Genomic DNA, 22693 nt, shown 5'->3' with positions numbered 1-22693 from the left:
TGTACGGACCGATGGAGAGGCTCACTCTCTCCCAAGCTCCTTCCTCTTTTCTTTGTGTCTGTGTGAGCGACTGTTGTCCTATTGAAGTAGGAAGAGGAAGGTCTATTTAAGCAAACCCATTTATTTGCTAGACACACCCACCCAATACGTAAAGAACGAATCTTCGCTGCCAAGATTGGGACTTGGGCGCGTAAATGGAAGTGAAATATTTGTAGGAATTTCCGAACTTCTGGTAGTGGAAATAGTGGCAGACTTGTAATTATTGGTATTATTAGATCTCTTTTGTTATAGGTGGCAGGAGAGTCTTCAACCAAACTGTCCCTTTCGTCAGAAGCAGAGAGAGAGAGAGCAGAGACGAAGTGAGAGAGATGGTGTCGTTGGTCACCAAGAACAACCCACACAACAAAATCAAAGTTTGAAATTCAGGAGAGAGAGAGGAAGCAGAAGCAGCAGGAAGAGCTATGAAGTTGTTGAAAGGAGAGGTGGGATTTCTGATTCTCTACGCAGCTGCTTTCTACGCCTACATCATCCATCGATCCCTCCAAATCTCTCGCGGTATCATCCATTTCTTAATCTCTTTTCTTCTTCTTTTTCCTTTTGGTTATTTGTTTATTTGTTTATTTATTTATTAATTGAAAATTGAATGTCCATTTTTCTGATACGCAGATCATCATGCTAAGCTTTTCGGTTTGCGTCCTGGATGGCTCATTCCTCCTCGCCTCAATGTGGGTTTCTTCTTTCAATTTCATTCATTTCTGTTTTCTCTTTATAAATTCAGTTTTATTTCAATGATAACACTCGAAATTCTGGTTTAGATAGTTGGGACAATGATCTGCTGTTGTTAACTCTGTGTGTGTATTTGTAAATTCCGAAGCGGACTGTGACACGCTGCTGTCTTACTTCAGTGTTTTAAGTTTTTGATTCGTTGTTTTATGGTGTGGACTGTGGAGTCGGGTTTTAGGGATTAACGTTCAGCTCTTGAGTTTTGAGCTGGCTAAACATGGGAGTTTGACAAAATTTAGTGTGTTGCCCGAAGGGCTAGTGTTGCCATTCAAATGGCATGGTGTTTGAAGATATATGTGTATATGATGCACGTATGTACGTAAATTCTATTCCTTCACAATTATCATAGAAAATAATGGTTTGGAAAATAGGGGATAGGAGCAGATTAATGCTGAAAATGTGAATTAGATTGAGGCAGAAGTTATCACTAATGGAATTGTAGTGACTTAAAATGTGTATATGATGGCAGAAGTTATCATTTAAATACTAGAAACATTGCTCTGTTTCTCTATGTGACTCTTGTTCGTGTGTTGAGTTACTGCAGTGCCATGGTGTGAAAAACATTGGATGTACTGAAAACTCAAAAAACTAAACAAATTCTATTCTCTGATATACCTGTTCTTACCTGAAAAGCACCTGTCTTTTTCTGCTTAGGATGTTTCTGATGCTCAATGGAGAAACTTTCGAGGAAATTTACCAATTCTTACCGTTGTTTTCACAATGTTCACGTTGATCGCTAATTTTTTGAGGACAAGCTTTCATTTAAAAGCGAGAGGGATGTCCATTATTTGGATTTTGATTTCTTTCACATACCTAGCATATCTGCATGGAGCCTGGTATGTCTTACCTTCATAACAATACTTGGATTTTATGCTCTTTCTGAGGAGGTGCTGTTCTCTGACTTTCATTGTTTCTGCAAGCATTCTATTTGTCCTCTCAATCGCTTCAATGAATTTTCTCTTGGTAAAGGTGAGCTCCATTCATGCTTGGATGCACAATGCAATGCATTTTCTTTTAGGGAATTGTTAGTGGCACTCCAAAAATCTAAATGTGCACTTCAAACTTTATGTATTTAGAAAGAAAAATACTCTTATGAGGAGTTCACAGTTCGATTTTTGGAGTGCCAATAATAGTTCCCTTCTTTTATCACCATTATCATTAGTGTTTTTCTCTTTATATTTATGTTGAAGTATTTTCCTTCAGTTAGGTTGGTTTTCTGATATATACAGGTCCTACATGAACCTTTAGTCTTAAAGTATGTGTTATGATACATAAAAAATATTGGCCAGCTTCCAAAACAACATGATTTCATGTGAAGAATTTGTTTTGGAACATATTGAGACTGAAGAAGGTCAAAACTTGATTTCTATGTATTGTTGGCGTAGCAGTTGATAGTTTGTGCACTTTATTCCACCATATGCTTTGTGCTTCTAGGAGTTAAAAGCTCTGCATTGTCCCACATTGTGTTTCAAATGTTAACTGTTTATGCATGTGAAATTAATGGTGCAGGGTAACTTTGACAGTTAGGTTTGATGAAAATATTCTATTTTCCCCCCTAAAATTTGATTTTATAATTGCAAACTGTGTTATTGTATGCTTTATCAGATTAATCATATGGGCTACTGTTTTGAGTCTACTCGAAGAGCTCATTTTGTTTCTTTCTTTGTCAGAGTTATGCGCTACAGTTTTGAATTCTTGCCATACATTACTGGACTTGTGTTTTTGCAGATATTTGCACGAACAAAATATTTCCCTTTTGTATTATGGATTTTCAACATATTCTTTCTTCTGTGCAATCGTGTTTATGAAGGATATTCATTCTCCATAATTGGGTGAGTTTTGTTGGCTAGGCTAGGCTAGTTAGCGCTTCTTTGGGTACTTAACAAATAAATTGTGATATATCTGCTTACTGGTTCTGCATATTATTATGTAGGCAACGCTGGGCATATTTGGACAACTTTCGGGGCACCTTTAGATGGCACATTTGCTTTAACTTTGGTATTGTGCTTTCCTCATTATTGGTTTGACGGATTAATTCCAGTTATCATACTTTCATGATTATGCTTTAATTTTATATATATGACATTTCGTCAAATACTTCTATACCTATGTAGACACAAATCTATATATGCAATCCTACAAAATACCCAGATGGGTTTACCAGTATGATCTGTGAGACAGAACAAGCAGCCAACTTTCTGAGAATCGAATGACATACCAAAAGAACCCATCTCTACAGTATGAGAATCCTCTAATAGTTGAATAATCTTAGATATTAAAAGATGGACATGAAATAAGTGGCTGCTTGGAACAGCTTGGAAGTGGGTTCTCAGACTGCAGAGACAGGTTTGCATAATTACCAAATACAGCCAACTTATTTCATGATTACTGCAGCTTGGAGCAGACCCACAATGCCACAGATTGGAGCTTTGTGGATGATAGGTCAAGTGTGTGTGTGTGTAAGGAATAAGGATTGTTATATGAGAACCAAAATGGTGGATGAATATGTTTGAAACTTTGAGTCGTTTCAAGGAGTTATGGGTGTATTTGGTAATTAAGGATCTCTTCCGTGTCTGCTGGTGTAAAATTGTGGTTTTGGTGCCCCCAATTAAGTTATGAGGTAGGCAGTGGAGAGATGACTAGTTGGGAGATGAGTTCAATGTACCTATATTCTTATTTCAGTAATTGCATGAATAGAAATAAGTAAAAGCTTTCAATTGAGATAATAGGAATGGAAGTTAATAGAAAAAAAAAAGAACGGATTCACAAAGCACAATGAGTAATGCTGCAACCTGCTATTGTACATTAGTATATATTTGTGATTCTATTATATGGTGTTTTTTTCTCTAATTCTGGTTGTTTGTGACAGTTGTTTTGAGGATGATAAGCTTTGGTTATGATTACCATTGGGCACATCGTGATTCTCGTTTTGACCATAAGGTATTTGTGTTCCTTTGAGCTGTGATCTGTATGCTCTCTTCTCTGTTTGTGTCCCTCCCCCTTTTTGTCTAGTTTGTGTGCTATAAGATTATTTTGTCACCGTATCTGCATGGAAATGATGTTTCAAACCTTCCAAGGCTTCTGGTAATGGTGGTGATGCAGGACAATAGTAAGAGAAAGGAAGAAAAGAGTGATCTGGACTCACTCTCTGGCCTTTGGCAAAAACTATTGGTGTATTGGATTCTCTACAATAGAAATTAGAAAAAAAAAGTCTAGCCTCACAGCTAATACACTATAAATTCTGAAAGACACAATTCACAACACCTAATCATGTGACAATAAGAGACTTAAGGACATTTGAATGTGAGACTCCAAAACAATGGACCTAAAATACACCGTGTAATTAATACATCAAAACCTTTTCAGACCTACTCCAACCCTTGGAGTAAAACTCAAATTTTAGGTTCCAAACTTACCCCAACTTGCTCCAACCCTTGGGCCAAATATCAGTTAAAACTCAAAACTCATTTCTGGGGCAAATTTAGCCTAGAATTCCCCCCTGGGTTAGTGGGGCTGGCCCATCATATATGTATATTTTTTTAGTTTTATATTTATAAATTAATTGAATCCAACGATTAAGATCTAATTTGATCAAATCCAACGGTAAAAAAAATATCTAATGGTCCAAATTTAAATTTAACGACTAAAGTAATTAAAAAAATTATTTTATGTGTTTCATATTCTTTCGTAGTGTTTCACGAGTTTCATGGTGTCGGTTTAGTGATTTTTCAATATTTATCATAATCTAAATATTTTTAGGTTAAAATGTTCATAAAATTAAATTAGGATAATCTACATAATTTTATTTTTTTTAAAGTTACTTTAAGAAAGAAATTATCCTAAATTCATTCTTTAATAATCTTGGGCTGAATATTTAACCCAAAAGGGTTGGAGGAGAAAAACTGTTTCTGGGTTAAAACCTAAATTTTATGGGCTAAAAATTTTAGATTTTAACCCAAGGGTTGGAGATGGTCTCAGGAGATTAATTTTTTTTGTAAAATGGGTGTAGCGGAGATGAGGATGCTTCGTTGGATGTGTGGGCACACGAGAAAGGATAAGATTAGGAATGAGGATATCCGAGGTAAAGTAGGAGTAGCCGAAATTGAAGGAAAGATGAGAGAAAATCGGTTACGATGGTTTGGACATGTGCAAAGAAGGTCTACTGACGCTCCGGTTCGAAGATGTGGTTACGGGACAGAGGTTCAGGGCCGAAGGGGTAGAGGAAGACCTAGGAAAACTTTTGAAGAGACCCTAAGAAAAGACTTAGAGTACTTGGATCTAACGGAGGACATGACACAGAACCGAGCGCAATGGCGTTCTAGGATTCATATAGCCGACCCCACTTAGTGGGAAAAGGCTTTGTTGTTGTTGTTGTTGTTGTTGTTGTATGCCAAACTTGTTTGACTTCCTACGCCCCCCTATGATTGTGGCCTGAAAGAATAACGAGCATGTGTTACTTATTGCTCTAGAACTTTATGGTATTTTTCTTTCCAGCTGATTCTATGGATGAGAGTCAAGAGTGGTTATTACTTTCACATCACTCAACCCTGCATTTTTTCAATGTTCTTGCTCTGCAGCTTGCTTTTGAAGTTGACATCTTGTTAGTTTTCTGTGGTTACACTCAATGGTACTTTAACATTGTCCTTCACAGGCTTGCCAATTACCATATTAACAGCATTTAGTCTAGTATTAACAACAAATTCTTAGGCCAATTCATGTACCAGTATCCATTAACATATTTCAGCAACCCTATTTGGTTTACCGTAAACCTTTTACTGCAAATCTTGGTGATTCCTGGTTCTTTCTGATGGATTTTCACTGCTTATTCATGTACGCAGATTATTGTAAAGGATTTAATACTGTGCGCTTTATCTATTTACAAAGTGGTGATGCTTCTTGTTCTTGTATGCAGAAACACATTCAGCGCTGCAATATTTGTAAATCAGGGAAAACTTGTTATCATGTTTTACAGGTTAGCTTATTATGCATTCTACTTAAGGACAAGTTTAGTATTATACTATTATTGCATTTGATGGATCCGTAAATCAACTTTCATCCAAATGGATTTTCCATGTGTTCATAAATGTGTTTGTTATACCCAGGAGAGAGGTGTCCAGCATGACAAGTATGCCTTTACAACATACCTTGCTTATTTGGTGTATGCACCTCTTTATCTTACTGGGCCAATTGTTAGCTTCAATGCATTTGCCTCACAGGTCTGTCACTTTCAATATTCGTACTGTTTTGTTTTTTAAATAATTTGAAATATTTGGTCATTTCTGGATTGTCAAGTGCACTGGATGTGCTTCCCATATCGTTAGAGAGGATAGTCCGTACTTGTATGTTACTGCAGAGCCTCAGTATTTGACTTTATTGAAATATTTTCAGTTGGATGTTCCTCAAAATAACTTTTCAGCTAAAGACATTGCTTGGTATGGTTTGCGCTGGGTGTTCAGTCTTCTTCTGATGGAACTAATGACACATCTTTTCTATTACAATGCGTTTGCAATCAGGTGAGTCTCTAGTTAAAGGTACACCATGTACTGTGTATGTGAGCGACCAATGCATGTGTGTATTCTATCTTTTGGATACTGTATTAACTAAGTTCTCTTTTGCTGTACCTATTAGTGGCATGTGGAAAGAGTTACATCCTATGGATGTGTTTATTATTGGATATGGGGTAAGAGATGATCTTTACAGTATCAACGTCTTTGATGATTAGAATTTCAATATCTCAAGCTTTTTATATGATTGAAAGTACACTGTGAAGCAACATAATTTACTTTTCATTTGAGGCGGTAATGTAGTATTTGATTCCAGAAAATACAAAAGACACACGCACCTTAGACTCTGTGCATGGACTAAATGTTGAATAATTTGATAGTTCCTATTTATGAGAATATAAAAAATAATGAATATATCTTAAAATACATGATATTGATAAGCTTCTTTGGACAAAGAAAACCGCATGAGAGAGTTAGCTATTACTAGTTAAAAACAGTCCTCAAATTGTTATTTGTAAGAAGTTCATTTGTAATAGTATCAAACATTAAATTGTTATCTTTACATTCCTCATAGATATGATGTAAGAATTGCTTGTGTAAGTATTATCGTTCCTCACCATACTCGTACACTCTGCAGTCTGCCACAAAGTAATTTTAATGGGTCACTTTACCTGGATTTAATAATTTTTTTGGTGAAATTTTATATGACCCTTTTTTAAATTGGGTCTTTTAGTATTTTCCTTTCACTTTGTTTGGATCTCCATTCTATTTGTTAGGTGACTTCATGGATTTGTTTTGGCTTAGGTCAAGGTGATTTACTTTCTTATGATGGTGCAGGTCTTAATGTTCATGTGGCTGAAGTTTTTTCTGATATGGCGCTATTTCCGGTTCTGGTCACTGGTGTGTATATGTAAATAAATTTTTATTTCCATTTCTTCTGAACTTTGGCGTTTACTGCTGGGTTGTCCGTCTACTGTAAATTAGTTGTAAACGTGATTTGCACTGTGGTTTAACAAGCTTTAAGGATTAATATTGTTTTGCTGTGGGACAATGACTTTTCTAATTGCTGCAGATATGTGGCATTGAGGTCCCGGAGAATATGCCGAGGTGTATAAATAATTGCTACAACTTGGAAACTTTTTGGAAAAACTGGCATGCTTCCTACAACAAATGGCTTGTGAGGTGAAACTTTCAACCTGTTATGCTTTTTATTTTCTCATGTAATCCTTTTTCTATCCCTGACTTGTTTGTTTGGGAACTGAAAACAATAGGTATTTGTACATTCCTCTTGGGGGCACTCAGAGAAAGCTTCTCAATGTATGGGTTGTATTCACATTTGTTGCCATTTGGCATGATCTAGAATGGTACTTGTTGCTGCTTTTGAATTTTTCTTCTTGAATACATCTTAGCTTTCCGTCAAATGCGCGTAGAGCATTATTGAAACTTGTTCCTTACTCTATCTTAATTTCTGTCTTTGTCATTAGGAAGCTTCTTTCATGGGCATGGCTGACATGCTTATTCTTTATTCCGGAAATGATACTGAAATCAGCAACCAATGCATTTCAGGTGGCCTCTTTGTTCCTATTCTACATTTGCTGTTTTTCTTTTGTTTGGTTTAATTTATAGGAGGATGATCATTCCAATTCTCGTACCTCCCATATAGCCAATCAGTTAGCTGTTGTTGGCTTGAAGGTATTCAGTGCTGCACCCCTGAACAAGGACATCCCCTAGTTTTTAAATGGGATACTGCTGAGAATGTATACTCGGATGTTGTAGTGGATATGAGTTGTGGCATTAGAACTATAAGTGAGGTAAAAAAGAATTTTGTCAACTTGTAGCCCAACCACTCTTGTGACAGGCTCCATGCCTGCCCCTGAATTTTGGCCCATGTCCACTTTAGCCCCCAGATTTCCTTTTCTGCCGCATTGCCTCTTGAAGTCACTGGGTGTGTGTTTTTTCCCTGTTTAGAAAGCACCAAAGGTTCAAATTTTTCAGAAACTTCTTCCCCCTATTCCCCCTGTTTGGTTTAATCACGTTAGCTGATTAGGTTGAGATATATAGCACAGAATTTTGGAACATCAAGATATAGGAAAATTTCTCAAAAATCTTGTTCGGATTCATGTGTCTTTGAATATCATAGGAGTTTGAAAGACCATCTTATAGACATCAAAAAAATAGATTTGTTTTCGCTTATTATGGCCACTTGATGGAGTGAGGGAGAATATTGGTGCTCAAGGATAAGAGGTTTTCAACCCTTAGGGGAAAACATCGAGGACTTATCTTGTACTTTGAAGCTTTTGGAAGAAAATCACAAGCTTGCTCCACAACCCCTTTTGCCTTGTGATTTCTCTTGTTCTAGTTCATTCCATTAAAAGATACTTAAATATATACGAAGCTTGTTTGATGAGAAGGGGAGTGAGAGGAAGAGAAGAGGAGCATATCAACCTTTATCTTCTCTCTTTTATCTGACAAGGCATAACAATTTCGATTTTGTCATGTATTTTTTGTCAGTTTAAGAGTACACATGGTGAGTTTGTTGTTCGTGAACTTAGCGCGGTTGCTGGTGCAATCACGATCACTTGCCTCATGGTCAGTATCCTGTAATTGACTAAAGCATATACCAATCATAATTATTTTTGTATTCCTGTTGATGCTGTATTGACTTTTGATATTTGCATGTTTATAGAATGGTTCTCTGGATCTTTAAAGTAAAATCAGATGATTAAATTCCTAGTTCCACTAGGAAGGTTTTAAAAAATTACTTGAGTGAAAAGGAAGTAGTAATAAGGCCTTTTTGCTGGCTGATTGGTTTTTTGAGACTAATTTGATGATGTTTACGTATCTGAAACTCTCTACCTTGTCGGGTTTAAACATTTAGGAGTTTTTTCCTACCCTTCGGAAAAGCTGTTTGACTTTTCTCTTTTGAAAGGCTAAATGATTCAAGCTGCTTAAGGCCTTTTTACAGTGACAGTTTTTATTGAATCTTATGCGTTTAAAGAGCATAGTGTAGGCCTAACATTTTTTGTGAGGGTTCTTTTGTGCATCCCACTGGTATTAGTGTACTTAGCACTTAAAAACGTATCATGTTATATGAATCTGCCAAACTGATACGGTAAATCACCTTATGTGTTTACAAGAATGCATAAATGCTAACAATACGAGGATTCAATTAAAGTGCTAATCCTTCTACTGTTTATTTTTAGAATCTGCCTCCAATTTTCATTAAATCCAATGTTTATGCAGGTAGCAAACCTTGTTGGTTTTGTTATTGGACCATCTGGGATTAGTTGGTTGATTTCTCAATTCCTTAAACGAGAAGGTAATTTAAAATTTCATGTCCTCAGGTTCCTTGTTATCCTTATACAATGCTGCTTCTGAGGGACTGATGATTTTCTTTGTACAGGACTCCCCGTTTTGGCTGGCATGCTTTTGACATTTTATGTAGGGACAAAGGTAATTTCACAATGATCTGCTTATATCTATAAGGGTACAGTTTAAATATATCGCCTTTTAGAATTAGTTTCACAGAGTTAAGGCACGATGTGGATATGTTTTTAGATGAAAAATGCATAAGTTTTGTATTTTATAGTAAATTTACGATTTCTTCGCTATTAATGCCTAAATGTAGTGGAACAAATGACTAGATGTATATGTAGGCCTAGTCGTAGGAGTTCAGATATTTTCTTATATATTCTGGGCTTATATTTATCTTGTACCAAAATGATGTTTCAGGCTTTCGTTCAATTTTGTTTCTGATATAAACCCTAAACCCTGAACATTTTATAAAAACATAAGCATACAATTGTATGTATATCATGGTTGTTGTGTGTCTGCTATTTCTATGAGTGGTCTGAAGTTGCATATCTTGCAGCTTATGTTCCACATCCGTGATGCAAAGCAAAGTAGCAGCTAAATTGGCTCGCTGTAAGGTTTGATTTATTGGCCCCCGTAGCTAAATGCTGGTGTGGAAACCAAGGTCCTGAAGTTCTGAACTGGTGACAGGTTTGCCAACAATGTAATCTAATGTATGCCGGCTCACGCTAAGGACCTTGATATCACTACTGAGATCTTCTTACACGACTGGCGGATAAAGGTAATCATTCATCGCTCTACATTCTTTTGTTGTATCCAATTAGGACAGGAAGATACTATACGAACGTAGAGAAAGTTCCTACATTGTACTGATACTCTCAGCCAAAAGTTTTGAGTCCAATGTGCAACTCTAGATTTGGATACCCTAGCAAGTGCTTTCGATCGATATTGTACTAAATCCTAAACCTTTTTGTTAGTTAATTGCTTTTTAATCTTTGGATTATTTTTCTTCACTTTCGGTCTTCAAACTTTGACTCGTGTCTCATTTCCTGACTCTGTCTTAGATAGAATTCATTGTTTTCTTGTTGATTTATATTAGCCTGACAGATATGACACATAACGCGATTGTTGCTTACAGGTTACAAATCAATGAGGTTCAAAGTGAACGAAATATAAACAAGTGAAATGTTTGGGATTCAAAGAGTTGATGCGTCTAAGATTAATAAACGGAAACACACTAAACACTCGTTATACTTCTGTTTGTATTTTTCTCTCCCTCTTTCGCGAGCTTAGGCATGTCGAATTTTGCAGGGTTTATTTCCCAGAAAGCATTGCCAGGATCTTTGCCCTCTTTCATGTCCTTCCTAGTTTTGTCTACTTTGTCAAGCACTCCTTTTACTGCTATGTCAAATGCATCTTCAACTGTGTTTAATCTAGGTGCCCTTGGATCTGCATATATTACTTTCGGAATCAATCGTATGACTTCCTCTCTCATTGCCGCCACCTGATGCTTCGGAATTCGAAGCAACATCTTGTTGATGATTGCCTTTTTATCCTTGATATCGTTTTCTGATATGAACACGGAATATTTAGATGGGTCGTTGGGGAAGTGCCACAAGTACTGTGCATAAGCCGAACCCGGATGGAAGAAAACTGGAATGCAGCCTGCCAAGATGGAATCAAATGTTGATCGCCGAGTGTACGAGTCCCCCGGAGGCTGCAGGCAAAACACGGACCCTTGGAACGCCTCCATCACATTTAGGGGGTCATCACACCTAATTGCACCTTTGTAACAACCAACAAGTTTGCATTTGGACGAAGACTTGCATTGATCTATGATCAAATCCCGGATTTTGAGATCAGGTCTCGGAGCACCGGCAAAAGAGAAGAGATGCCGCCTTTTTCGCTTCCTCATTCTTCTCTGCCACTCAAACACTTCGCTGTCCTTTGAGGGATGGAAGTATGTCGGATATGGTATCGCGTGGTCATTGTTCCAACAGCTCGCCTCAATCGACAACATCGTCATGTTCTTGGTTTCCGGCAAAAGCATAAGCTTGGAACCCCAGTCAGAGTCATCGTCTGTTTTCCTCCTGAAATCCCAACCAATCCTCCCTCCGACTATGAAATGGTCTCTCCCCCACATTGTTTTCCATTCGGGTCTACGCGAAAGCCACTTCACCAATTCGAGAGGAGAAGCATCTCTCACCGACGTGTTGCAGTCCCAGAGGTATCGTCCCACATCAAGGCCGGCATAAAAGGGTACAAAAACCGCAGAGGCCAAGGACGAATCATTGGTTAAACACTGGTACTGCTTCATCCTGTTGTGGAAAATAACTCCCAAAGAAAACTGGTTTGTAGCAAACCAACCATTTCCCACTAGTTTTCCCGTAGAACTGTGAATTTTAGGACCAAGTCCCATGTTTGATAAGTGGGGGCACATATCAGTCCATTTCATAAGTGAATGGCAATTCTTGAGCAGGTCCTGGTTGAACCTCTTAGGAAGATCATAAACATAAACATACCTTCCCGAGCACGAATCAGAATCAAAACCAGCGTTTTTCTTCTCAATCTCATCAGATATTGGTTGTACTGGCGCTTTTGTCACGCGGCCGGAAGATTGTGCTTGAGCGTTAAGCGTTCCATTGAGAGGAAGAGTGGTAGTACTAGAGTTTGTGGCATTAAGCGTTCCATTGAGAGGAAGAGAGGTAGAATGAGGTCGTTGGTCGAAAATAACATTGCCAAAGTTGTTGATGAGAAAGGTGATTCCACGAGTATTATTTCTTCCCGCACTTAGATCCGAAAAGTTGAATAAAATCAATACGAAGAACGAAAGAAACGAAGTGATTAGTGCAAACCCAAGTTGTTTATGGCATTTTCCTGCAACGGATGATTTCTCCATGAAAAGCAGCTGCTGCTGCTTGTTCATCAGTGTCGAGATCATGAACACATACGTAAGAACGAGACGAGATTAACAGAAATGATGAAAAAAATTAAGGAGAGATTAGTAGTTTATGATATGATCATGATCACTCTTGTAGTCTATGAAACACAAATACGAGAGAGAAAAATAGTGTTAAGAAATGATTAAGGTAAACTAATTAAGCACTAATTCTGAGTATCTTCACAGGAAATACATGGATTATGCCATTAACGCAGACAGAGAAAAAAAAAAGAGTTGACCTGAGCTACAAGCTTTTACTTTGCACTTTTTAAGAGATATTATGCACAATATATAAAAAGATACCATATTTAAACAGATTTTAATCGAAAACTAATATGGTAGTACTAGGATTACATATTTCCATATATATTAAATTAGGATTCGGATCCTGATATTCATGATCTCCTTCCTTGAAAGCCAGCCAGTAAATAAATAAATAAATAAAAATATCATTTTATTGTTAAAAAAAAGTCATGTCTTAATTCAAAAGCATCATTTCATAGATATTTTTGCTCTTGCATTTGTGTGAGCCTATCGTATAACTTTTGGACAAAGAGACTCTCAAATTAACTATAATCAATTATTACTTCAGTGGGCTTTAGGGTTTAGGGCCAAAATTTAGAGAGAGAGAAAGTACGGCGAAGATAAGAGATGAAGAAAGGTTTCATGAGTTATACATCTAGTCTTGTGCCTTTATTTATTAAGGAAGAGAGAATAACTTGCTCTCCAAATAATACAAGGATAATAGAAAAGATCTTCTACATCCCGAAAGATTCCTAATTTACCTAAACAACAATCATACGTCCTCAAGGGAACAATCATTTTAAACGGGATTGCTACGTGGGAATTTAACACAAGAATACAATAAACCGTAAATTAATTGTTCATCAGACTTGAAATATTTGTCATCTGCTGTTTGAAATCACCAGAAAATGCTATACACTGTTTGAGATATATCATGTCAGCAAGGCTGTCGATCGAGTAAATACCAGCACTTCCGTCCAAGCTCCCCCAGCTCAGCTGGTTGGTTCTGCACCGGATAATCTGCACGCACAATCACAGCCATCCAGTACTGATTTCTGTTTTCCGATGAGTATAAGAATGGCCACCCGCCGACCTTGCGTTCTTGCATTTGGTTTGCTAATATGGTTGGCATATACATGTAGCAACCAAACACTGATAACTCCTTTTACAGCACAGGATCTTCATTGCAATACAAGATCAGCATCCTAACAAGCAGATAAGTCACACTCACTATATAAGTTGTTGCAGTGGAAGAAAATGAAACATTGAGGCTTACTTTTGGCCTCCTATTGACTTTAAAGGGACCGAGACGTTTATTGAATCCATTGTACATGCAATAAAACATATGTACAAAGAAATCAAACACACTCATGTTTTTGAATCTTTTTCTAAGGAGGTAGGGCATTACTCACCTGTGCAAATGGATAGATGGAATGAAGGGTGAACAACACCGAACATCAGCGCCAAAGCTTTTTTTGGTCAACATCGAACATCAGGCCCAAAGCTGAGCTCATCCTTCCAGCACAAAATAAGCAATCACTTATCTCCCAAACAATCTTTGCCAAGCACAGTGAAGTCGACACTCAAGCAGCAAAGGATTTGAACTTTCCCCATCTTTTTATACATCAAACATCTTTCAGTATCCCCTTCTTTATTTTGGCCTAACAAGGAATAGGATGATCAAATGTGAGATAATTTTGGAAAAACTAAGATGGTGCATTTGAGTGTACTTTTTTTTTTTATGTGGGAGATCTATCATGTCTTTGTGTACATAACATTTCTCTCTGTGTCGTATCAGGCCAGTGCCCAATTTTCTTCTATATAAACCGTTAATTGAATGGCTTTGAAACTGTAATTTGACATTCCACCTTAACTTCATGGGCACCAACATTAAACAAATCATAACATTCTAATATTTCCAATTCCCAATTTGCAGTTAAACCCTAGTGAGCAAGAAATAAGTATGCATAAATCTGTGAATATTTCATGTATCGTTAATCTAAAACATCAAATCAGCCAAAACAGTGAAATATATCAGCAATCACCACAGAGATGCCAAAATCATTCTACCAAAGTGTACAAGTTATACTTACCATTTTGAGTCAAAATCATCAATGGCAAGGTCCTCGTCCCAGAGAAACATATTGTACTTGCTGAAGAGACTGCATATTCACAGCGCAAATAAAGACTGCAAAGACTACAAATCCAGTATCATATTCTCCTGAGACATCAATAACGAGCTTTTGTAGCATTTTATTGTGTAAACGTTCAGTATTCACAATGCATAATGCTTACACAGATCTCTGGGAATATAATGTTTCAAAATCACTTCCGCTCGTAGTAGTGCTCACAGATAAAGAATTAAATACCAGAAACCAACATTTTTATGGACCATCCATTCCCTCAATCAACATTGAATATGTCTGAGGATGAAGCTGGCAACCCATTTTCTCCATGATGCTTATGAGCTCAGAGCATATATTGACAAAACCCCTCTTAAGTAAACCATCAAAGAGAACTTTCCAAGCTACTTCATCGTGATTATATTCGCAAAGAAGCAAAGTACGAAAAATTGCTTTTGCCTTCTCAGTCTTCTCTTCATCAAGAAGCCCGCATACAAGCATCGTGGAGGACTCCAGTGTCGGTAAATAACCATCCTTAATCATCGCATCCACCAAGGTTGCTGCCTCTCCATACTTTTGCAATGTACAGCAACAGTTAAGAAGAGAATTATAAATATTCTCACTTGAAGAAATTTTCCTCTCTCTCATATGACTGTATAACCTCTGGGCTACTTCCAAGCGCCTCTCTTTGCAAAGACCTACTATAAGTTTTTCATAAGTGTTGGTACTGGGTGCACAACCATGTCCAGCCATTTTTTCAAAGAGCTCTAAAGCAATGTCAAAATCCATTGTCTTCCACACATCACTAATATCAATTAAGGAGACTTTTGAGAACAAATCAATTCCCACCATATTATTATTTGTCTCTGTCAACTTTTCATTCGAAAGATGTTTGATCAGAAAGGAATATGTATAATGCGAAGGATCACAACAAGAATCAAACATGCGCTTAAGAACATCAAATGCACAATCAATTAATCTCATACGTCCATATCCATCAATTAGCAATGTGTAAGTCAACGAATCTGCTATAATTCCTTCTTCATTCATCTTCATCATCAATTTCTCTGCCTCTTCTACATTTCCTATGCCGCAATATGCATGAATAAAGGTAGTGTAAGTAAACAGGTCAGGTTGATTACCAGAACTAACCATCTGGTTTAAAAGCCTACGAGCATGGTCAAAGTCCCCTTCCTTCAACATTTGTTTAATTAGAATTGTATAAGTATGTGTTGTAGCTTTGACGCCAATACTTAACATCTTTTCCACCAGTGAAAACGCTTCCTCCAGTCTTTCTTCTTTGCACAACACATCTATCAAGGTATTGTATGTGAATGAGTTCGGCAAACAGTCTTCTGCAAGCATTCTATCAAACAAAGAATGGGCATCATCGATTTTCCCAACCTTGCAATAACCGTCAATCAAAGAAGTAAAGATCACATCATTTGACTTTATGCCTTTCTCATTGAGAGAATCAAACAGGGCATGAGCTTCTTCCAGTCTGCCCCTCTTACAGAGAGCGTCTATGAGAGAACTGTAAGACCATCGGTCAGGAACCAAACCACTTTCTTTCATCAAATTAAGCAACCTGTAAGCACTCTCAAAATGACCCATTTTACACTGCCCATGGATTAATGAGTTGTATGTATATAGGCTTGGTGAGAGTTTCCGATCAAGCATCTTACCAAGCAATGCCATTGCCTGGTGTATATTTTTCCTTTTACAAAACCCACAAATCAATTCATTGTATGTCCGAGCATTTGGATAACAATTACTCGATTCCATCAAAGCCAAAATACCAAGTGCAGCCTCAACTGCTCCCTCCTTGCAGTACCCATCAATCATTGCGTTGTACGTGACAACATTAGGAACCAACCTTTTCTGCAACATCTTGTTCAGCAAGTTTCGTGCCTCGTCAAGCTTATTTTCCTTGCACATGCTATCAATGAGCACGGTATAAGTATGAACATTTGGTTCACAACCCTTGTCCGTCATCTCTTTGAACAGATTCATAGCTTCTAATTTCCTTCCCAATTTACACAAGGCGCAAATAAGAACTGTGTATGTCCGCACAGTTGGAAAACAATCATCCTCCCCCATTTGAGAAAACAACTTTAAAGCCTCATCAATCCGATCAGCCTCGCAAAACCCATGTATCAAATTAGTATAGGAAACTTCATTTCTTTGACAACCCTTTTGCGGCATTAGCTTAAAAACCCTGTAACCACTATCCACATCCTTATTCCTACAATGCCCCAGTATCAAAGAAGTGTAGGTAAATGTATCGGGGTGGAAACCCGCCTGCCCTATCCTACTGAAATACAAGTCTGCCTCAGCCACATTACCCACTTTACAGTAAGCATTGATCATGGTATTAAAAGTATGCAGATTTGGAGAAACCATATCGTCTAACATCTCCAAATACAAAGCTTTCAAATCTTGAAGCAGGGAAAACTTAGACAATGACATAAGAAGAAAATTGTAGCACCTGAGGGTGAGCTTGAACTCGAACTCTCCAGCGCCATTCAACTCCCGCAAAAACTTGAGCACGAAAAGGGCATCTTGAGGGGAACTGGAAGCCTTAATCATGGAAATTCGGATCTTTTCAGCGACCTGGAGAAACCCATTGGGGAGGAGAATGTTGAGGAGAGAAGAGTGGCAATGGACGGTGTGCTTGTATCCGGGTTTAAGAGCTATCCAGTTGAAGAAAGCGAGGGCGGTTCGGGGGTCGAGGTTGAGAGCGAAGACGGAGGAGACATGGGAAGGGGATATGGAGGGGGCTAGTTGCTTAAGGGAAGGGTGGCGCTGCCAATTGGGGCGGGATAGAATAGCGAAGAGCTGGGAGGATAGATCGTGCGGTTCGTTGGAGAGGGGAAGAGGAGCGGCGGCGGCGGAGGAAATGGAAGAGAAGGGTTTGAGGAGGAGGAAGAGGAAGGGTTCAGGTGGGTGGCAGATGACGGCCATGGGTTTTCTCATCATCTTCTTCTTCGGGCATTGAATGAGGACCCGACCCAACTCACTTCATCGTGTACGGACCAAGAAATGGTGTTTGAGTTGCAGAGTGGGAAGAAGAAGAGGAGGAGGGAGATAAGAGTAAATAGTTGGTTTGTTTGGGTTCGTTTTGGAATTTGGAGAAATCTCTGTGAGCTCTATGAGTGGGCTTTTTGAAGGGTTTTATTTTGGGAGTTCTTGCACCGTTTGATTGAAATCAGACTGTTGAAATACTAGATAAGAAGGCTTTTTAGGGCTGGTTTAGAAGTTATTTTAAAATAATTGAGAACGTTTTTAATGGATTAATTTTGGGTGATCATCTCCCGATTCCTTCCTCCTAATTCACTAAGTTCGAGAATCCGGATCATTTGATCAAATGGCTACAAACAGATACCCATAATAACTTTAGCCGGTGGATCAATTTTCAATGGTCCGGATCTCCGGACTTGGTGGATTAGGACGAAGGGGTTCGAAGATGATCCCTTTCCAGGTTTCAAAAGCATAATAAGCACTTTCTTCTTACAAGAAGCACTTTAAGTGCTTTTTTGAAATCTGCTTGGATTTTTTGTTTCAAAAATATTTTCATTAAAAACGTTTTTAGTTATTCTAAAAACACTTCCAATTGAGCTCTTAATCAAAATAGTTCATGAGATTGACTTTACTCCTCACTCTATTCCATGACAATGAAAATCAATATAACTAGTCCTTCCATTTGTCTACCTTAAATCATTTTAGTTGTTCCGTATAAAATTGTTAATATTCTCGCTAAATTGTCACATGAACGACTAGAAATTGTCGGGGGTAAAAGGTTCCATAAAAAATGGAGGCAAGCAAAACCTTTTAGATAATAGACAATATTAATATCATTTATTTATCAATACAAACAAGTCATATTGTTGTTTGCGATGTTTCATGTAATCAAAATATTGCATAATAAGTTCATTATCAATAAAAAGAAAAAGATCTCTCTCCATCACTTAACCATGCTATCACTCACCAGCAATCTCTCATTTCGTTACACATGAGTGTTTTCACAATATTCATAATATAAAACGCTTTATCCACCAAAGCGGCCAAAACTAGTACCACAAAAACTTAAGTAAGAAACTAATACACTAACTTTTATCTTGCACACCTCCCAGTCTTCACCAAGTCCTTTAAAAATCACTAATTTCTTTTACTGATGAATACTCACTATACATTTTCATATCATAAATATAATTGCCAAGTTGAATTGGAAGATTCATGAGATCTACACGATTAAAATCTTAAAAATAAAATTGGGAGAAGCAAACTAAAATGTTCAATTTATCACATACATAACGCCACAATCCAAACACTTAGGTAATTGTTACAGATGCCAACAACGCCTAAACAACATAAACCTTTGCGTGGGCCTTAAAAACTGAAAGCCAACAAATTTTTACTTCTTACCTATGTGGGCTTCACAAACTAACCTGTCACCTGTGTGGGCTTCACAAGCAAACAGCCGAGTTTTTTCCTCTTCCTTTTACCTTGTTTTTTTCCCCTCTCTTCTTCTTTCTTTTCTCTAGGCATTTCTTCAAATTTGCGTAAAACAAATTGCAACAAACAAATTAACAGCGATGCAAGGTCAAATTGAAAAAAAGGAACTTGAGAAATAAGTTTTGGGTTAAAATTCATATTTGCTTTAAGGGTTGGAGCTAGTTGGGGGAGATTTAGAACCTAAAATTTGAGTTTTACTCAAAGGGTTGGAGTATGTCTTAGGATATATAAATTGCAAAACAAACAATAATATATATTAAAACATACTAAAAACATTGGGAATAAACATATAATGAGTATTCAACAAGCCTCTTATCTTTTGTTAAAAAAAAAATGCAAAATGAAAGTTATCTATTTTCTGACTAAGTGAGAGTTGCGACCTATGTAGGTTAGACAGACGCCTAAGCGGATCTAGGCGCACTTTATTAATTTTTAAACGTCTAGAAACTAATCAGGGTGGTAATCAGCAACCTAACGCCTAGACGGTACTAGCGAGGATTTTCAAAACAATGGTCGTGGGTGTTGAGTATGGCAGGTTGGTGCGAGCAACCGTGGGTGTTGCGCAGCCCAACAACAAACGACATTGCAAGTTTTTGTCTAGGTTCAAAGAAACCAGAGGGACATATTCTCACTCTCAAAAGTTGATTTCAACTACTAGAGGTGTGGACGCACCTCCTCTATGGCTTCATCATTGCCTAATAACATCACATGGCATAAATAATACAAAAAGACACATTAGTGTCATTTCAAAGTATAAAGTGCTAAAACTATAAAGCAACAAGGAGACATCAAGTAAAACATTGTAATCTACTGAATAATGATATGGGTCTCAGTTAAAAGAATATTTCGATAAAATCTTACGTAATTTCCCCAATAAGTTATTAGTGAAATGATGTAAACAATTTCTATTCAAATTCTATTAAACGACAATCATTTGACGAGGAAACGGGAAAAAGAAAAAAATCTAAGTGAAACCTTCAAAGTAAGTTTGACCCGACCCACGCAAATAAAAATAAAGTCAGTTAAAATATCTCTAAATGAGATGTCTCAAAATGTTCAAATCAGCATTAACAGTCATAAAAGATAGCAACAATGGTTTCCAACCGAGAAGCCAAATCCGACGTGGCATGATATGGAATGACAGCTCTCACCCTTGTCGTCAAATTTGACAGCACCTTCAAATAATTTTTTTAATTCATTATTAAATACGTTATGCTAATTTTTATTGTTTTAAAACATTTATTGTAATTAATTAGTGATTGGTGCGACCCTTCCAATCCGTCCAATTCTTCAAACTAAAAAACACCATCGCTGCAATGAAATAAACAGAATGTTGTGATCTTCCACGGATGCTCCCTTGCCACCATTGCTGCAATGAAATAAACAGGGATGATTACTCTTTTTGATGGGGCCAATCATTAACATGTTTGAGCTCTTGTTCAAGAGTTCCCTCAGTATGATTTCTGCCATGTCCGACGGGAAGCAAACCAGGCGGCGCACAGGGTTGTAGTGCAGGTCTCGGTGTTCAGCAAGAATTGATGTGGTTTGAGGAACCACCAAACTTAGTGGTAGACTTGATTCTAGAGGATAGCTCAGGTTTAGCCTAATTTTCACCATTTCTAGGATAGCCGTTGGAATTTGGACCATTAATATATGGTGGGCAGGGGCAATTATGGCTTAAATTTGCTTCATAAATGAGTTCTTGGTTAAAACTCATATTTACTCTAAGGGTTGGAGTAAGTTGGGGGATGTTTAGAAACTAAAATTTGAGTTTTACTCCAAGAGTTAGAATATGTCTTAGATATATAAATTGCAACAAAAAATAATATGTATTAAACATACTGAAAACGTGGGGAATAAACATATAATGAGTATTCATCCAAGTATTCAACAAGCCTCTTATCTTTTGTTAAAAAAAAATGTAAAATGAAAGTTATCTATTTTTTTGTTTAAGTGAGAGTGTCGACCTATGCGGGTTAGGCGGACGCCTAAGCGGATCTAAACGCACTTTATTAATTTTCAAACAATTAGAAACTAATCGGGGTGGTAGCCAGCAACCTAACGCCTAGACGGCACTAACGAGGATTTTTAAAACAATGGTAGTGGGTGTTGAGTATGGTAGGTTGGTGCGAGCAGTAGCAGGTGTTGCACAGCCCAACAACAAACGATATTGCAAGTTTTTGTCTAGGTTCAAAGAAACCAGAGGCACATATTCTCACTCTTAAAAGTTGATTTCAACTACTAGAGGTGTGGACGCACCTCCTCTATGGCTTCATCATTACCCAATAACATCACATGGCATAAATAATACAAAAAAGACACATTAGTGTCACTTCAAAGTATAAAGTGCTAAAGCTACAAAGCAATAAGGAGACATCAAGCAAAACATTGTAATCTACTGAATAATGATACGTGTCTCAGTTAAAAGAACATTTCGATAAAATCTACGCAATTTCCCCAATAAATTATTAGTGAAATGATGTAAACAATTTATATTCAAATTCTATTAAATGACTATCATTTGACGAGGAAAAGGGAAAAAAGAAAAAATCTAAGTGAAACCTTCAAAGTAAGTTCAAAGTCAAACCCGACCCACACAAAGAAAAATAAAGTCAATTAAAATATCTCTAAATGAATGTCAAAATGTTCAAATCAGTATTAAGGCAGCAACAATGGTTTTGACAGTACCTTCAAATAATTTTTTAATTCATTATTAAATACGTTATGCTAATTTTTATTGTTTTAAAACATTTATTGTAATTAATTAATGATTGGTGCGACCCTTCCAATCTGTCCAAATCTTCAAACTAAAAAACACCATCACTGCAATTAAATAAATAGAATGTTGTGATCTTCGACGAAGGCTCCCTTGCCACCATTGCTGCAATGAAATAAACGGGGAGGATTACTCTTTGCTGGGGCCAATCATTAACGATGTTTGAGCTTTTGTTCAAGAGTTCCCTCAATATGATTTCTGCCATGTCCGACGGGAAGCAAACCAGGCGACGCACAGGGTTGCAGTGCAAGTCTCGATGTTCAGCAGGAAATGATGTGGTTTGAGGAACCACCAAACTTAGTGGCAGACTTGATTCTAGAGGATAGCTCAGGTTTAGCCTAATTTTCACAATTTCCAGGATAGCACCGATGATAGGAGAAAATTTTTCATTTTGACCGGAACACACACGAGTGTGCGTGTTTTTATATAAATGGTAGAAAGTTTTATTTTGAAAGTTATTAACTTTTTAACACATATATCCCACAATTTGTATAGTGACACGTGATGTACGACTCCGTATTCCAGTCATACTGAAAAATCTCTTCGACAATAGACCTTGCGTAAGAGAAATTTTTTATTGTGATCAGAACACGGCTGGTACACCACATGTTTTCATATAAGCGGTGGAAAATTATATTTTTTAAATTATTAATTTTTTAACACACATATCTCATTATTTGTATAGTAACACGTGCTATACAATCTCGTGTTCCGA

General features: G+C 37.3%; 3 protein-coding genes across 7 annotated transcripts; 1 reads left to right on the top strand and 2 right to left on the bottom strand.

Annotated features, from left to right (window-relative positions):
- The first annotated feature begins 54 nt into the window (after positions 1 to 54).
- On the top strand, positions 55 to 11093 carry LOC103441982 (membrane-bound O-acyltransferase gup1). 5 transcript variants are annotated; one of them, XR_011583536.1, is made up of 21 exons: positions 55 to 555; positions 667 to 725; positions 1438 to 1619; positions 1704 to 1752; positions 2512 to 2615; positions 2717 to 2781; positions 3653 to 3723; positions 5696 to 5755; positions 5886 to 5999; positions 6172 to 6296; positions 6412 to 6463; positions 7125 to 7187; positions 7360 to 7469; positions 7559 to 7651; positions 7772 to 7853; positions 8799 to 8876; positions 9531 to 9606; positions 9691 to 9740; positions 10159 to 10216; positions 10290 to 10380; positions 10911 to 11093. XR_011583536.1 is itself a non-coding variant. In XM_070826614.1 (20 exons), exons 1-19 carry the CDS (start codon positions 462 to 464, stop codon positions 10198 to 10200), a joined length of 1569 nt encoding a protein of 522 aa, XP_070682715.1. In that variant the 5' UTR covers positions 55 to 461; the 3' UTR covers positions 10201 to 10216; positions 10290 to 10612. The 5 variants fall into 5 exon arrangements, 2 of the variants coding, with proteins under 2 accessions (XP_070682715.1, XP_008378916.3); XR_011583537.1 differs by having other exon boundaries at positions 10738 to 11093; XR_011583535.1 differs by having other exon boundaries at positions 10159 to 10380.
- Positions 10837 to 12525, bottom strand: LOC103442041 (probable xyloglucan galactosyltransferase GT14). Its single transcript, XM_008380780.3, has one exon. It carries the CDS (start codon positions 12523 to 12525, stop codon positions 10837 to 10839), a length of 1689 nt encoding a protein of 562 aa, XP_008379002.3.
- Positions 12526 to 13202: 677 nt separating this feature from the next.
- Positions 13203 to 17818, bottom strand: LOC103411060 (pentatricopeptide repeat-containing protein At5g65560). Its single transcript, XM_008380712.4, has 3 exons — positions 14658 to 17818; positions 13977 to 14225; positions 13203 to 13769 (listed from the first exon to the last, which is right to left on the bottom strand). The coding sequence occupies exon 1, from the start codon at positions 17664 to 17666 to the stop codon at positions 14949 to 14951; it is 2718 nt and encodes a 905-aa protein (XP_008378934.3). The 5' UTR covers positions 17667 to 17818; the 3' UTR covers positions 13203 to 13769; positions 13977 to 14225; positions 14658 to 14948.
- Positions 17819 to 22693: the final 4875 nt, after the last annotated feature.

The sequence above is a fragment of the Malus domestica genome, chromosome 08 (assembly GCF_042453785.1).
Source record: "Malus domestica chromosome 08, GDT2T_hap1".
Taxonomy (NCBI): Eukaryota; Viridiplantae; Streptophyta; class Magnoliopsida; order Rosales; family Rosaceae; genus Malus; species Malus domestica.
Note: the sequence above shows the minus strand (reverse complement) of the source record. Positions and strands in the feature narration are given on the sequence as shown.